We start from the raw sequence: 2,215 nt of genomic DNA, 5'->3' as shown, positions 1-2,215 counted from the left end.
AGTTGTAACCTTAAACACTTACATAAAACCAGAAAAAAAATCTGGCCATTGTTTCCAAAGCCCAATCACTACTAGAGCCCACAAAACAAGACCGTTTAATTCGCAGATCGGATGATAATTAAGAAGATGCCTCGATCGCCCCACGTGGCTAGTTCTGAGAAGTGATTCTGCTGCCGGTACCCTGAGTCACACACTAAGAGGTTTTGAGTCTATACTGTCTTTTCTACAGCCTCTATTTATTGGCCTTGTCCATCAACCTGCTCCACTGCCCCCTCACCGATTCCTTTCTTCATTCTTCAACTTGGGAGGTCTGAGAGCATTGACAGAGACGGAGAGTTAAGTAGGGCGAGTCTGGCCTATTCAGTAGCCTACAGTCTGTGGTCAACATGCCGGAGTCAGGAGGGAAAAGGTGGTGCCCAAGATGGGAGCAAGTTAGTCTGCCTTTACCCACCAACCCCCCAGAGAAGAGTTAGAGGGTATGGGTCGTGATATCGCCTTCCCTTCCTCTCTTCCCACTCCATCTCTATCGCTCACTGCTGTGCCTCTTCGGCCTGGGGCTGGGCCTGGGCCTCAGGTTGGGCCTGGGCCTCAGGTTGGGCCTGCTCCTGAGGAGGCCTGGCTGGGGGAGGAGGGGGCATTGCCTGGTGTTGTCTCTGGCGGTAGGCGATGACGGTGCCTAGCAGCAGGGCGATTACCGTCATTAGGTAGAGGTCCCACTCAGGGCCCAGGAGCTGGTCCAGGTCCACCTGACTGACCACCTCACTCATCTGGTGGAGGGGGAGGGAGGATGGAGAGGGAGCGAGATGATACAGGGTGGCAGGTGAGAAAGAGAGAGGGTAGGTCGGAGGGAGCAGAAAGAGCGAGAGAGAGCATTGACTACATTGAACAAACATAGTACAATCCCATGAATCCTGTACAAATGTAATAAATTAAGTTAGCCTCAAACATTGAGCCTGGCCCCCGTGAGTTGAAATGGAAACGACCAGGGAAATGAAACTCCCAGAGGCACCGGATCCAGGAAGCGCTCTGTACTGTACACTCACGTTGAGGTCGTGCAGGTATTGCAGAGTGTAGACCAGGCCCAATTTACACAGAGCCAGGAAGACAGGCACCTGGGCTTCGGGACTAGCCTCGGCAGCCATGTCATAGAAACGCTTAGCCAGGTGGATATCCTACAGGACGGGGAAAGAGTAAGGGGTTAGACTTATAGGGTTGCATGTGTGTATGAATGAGTTTGTTTATGTGCGTGTGCCCACCTGTTTGATGCCCAGGCCTTTCTCGTGCATGTAACCCAAGTTGAACATGGCTTGAGCGCTGTGCTGCTGCTCCGAGGCCAGCCTATAGTGGATGACAGCGGTCTCGTAGTCCACGTCAGTACTGTACCCGTAGAAGTGGTAGTCCCCCAGCTTTATCCTAGCCACTGTATAATCTGGGCCCAGTTTTTCAAACCAAATGTCATGGGATCATATAACATGATCTTTGTTGTAGCTTATATAATGGGATATGTTGGAAAATGTGTAGAATTGCACGACATTTGCTTTAAAACTGCAAAAATGTCTCTGTGCCCCATGGCAAAATGTGTAGAACTGCAGAAAGCTTGCTTTAACAGTGCAACATTTTCTTTACACTCCATGGCAAAAATGTGTAGAATTGCAGGAAATGCACAAAAAAAAATGTTATCCCCTTGGTGGGGGGGCCTCGAAACCAAATTGCGCTAAGGGCCCCCAAAAGACTAAAGCCGGTCCTGTCTATAATAATGGCTAATTGGCTGTGTGTGGAGGTCAGTTCCCTTGTGCTACTAGCTCTATGACCGATCCTTTATGCTTTCTGTATAACTGGGCCCGGACTTTGTCACTCAGCTGTTTTGGGTGGGGGAGATAAGGTTGGCCTCATATAATGGCCGTGCCCTCTGGCCGTGCATCACATTGTGCTGTCCCCACACACCACACGCCACTATGGGGTGGCTTTTGATTGCCGTGGCAACCTGTGCGCTAGCCTCCTCTGCCAAAGGTAAGTGCTGGAACCAGCAGGAGAACGGCCTGCACAGAGTCCCTATCTGTGCATATTTCACATTTTACACACACACACACACACACACATTCCACACACATTCCACACACATGTCAGTTGCTGTGGCCACATTGTTGGGGCGAGCAGTTTTTTCTGAAAGGGGCCTGGCTTGGGTAGGTCGATGTTGGTTTAGATAATGGAGGAC

At 50.6% G+C, this 2,215-nt stretch overlaps 1 protein-coding gene across 1 annotated transcript; it reads right to left on the bottom strand.

Moving 5' to 3' along the window:
* Positions 1 to 219: 219 nt before the first annotated feature.
* Positions 220 to 1,633, bottom strand: LOC106571722 (protein sel-1 homolog 1-like). The gene is made up of 4 exons (XM_014145125.3): positions 1,627 to 1,633; positions 1,257 to 1,429; positions 1,044 to 1,172; positions 220 to 767 (listed from the first exon to the last, which is right to left on the bottom strand). The coding sequence occupies exons 1-4, from the start codon at positions 1,631 to 1,633 to the stop codon at positions 531 to 533; spliced, it is 546 nt and encodes a 181-aa protein (XP_014000600.1). The 3' UTR covers positions 220 to 530.
* Positions 1,634 to 2,215: the final 582 nt, after the last annotated feature.

This window comes from Salmo salar, chromosome 15, assembly GCF_965601325.2.
Source record: "Salmo salar chromosome 15, fSalSal1, whole genome shotgun sequence".
Taxonomy (NCBI): Eukaryota; Metazoa; Chordata; class Actinopteri; order Salmoniformes; family Salmonidae; genus Salmo; species Salmo salar.
The sequence above is the reverse complement of the archived record's forward strand: the minus strand, read 5'-3'. Positions and strand labels throughout refer to the sequence as shown.

Excerpts from the sequence above, each read along its gene's own strand:
- LOC106571722 (XM_014145125.3), bottom strand. Across the intron at positions 1,173-1,256 it reads AAGGCCTGGGCATCAAACAG|GATATCCACCTGGCTAAGCG; the intron begins GTGGGCACACGC and ends CCCGTCCTGTAG. Across the intron at positions 768-1,043 it reads AATACCTGCACGACCTCAAC|ATGAGTGAGGTGGTCAGTCA; the intron begins GTGAGTGTACAG and ends CCCCTCCACCAG.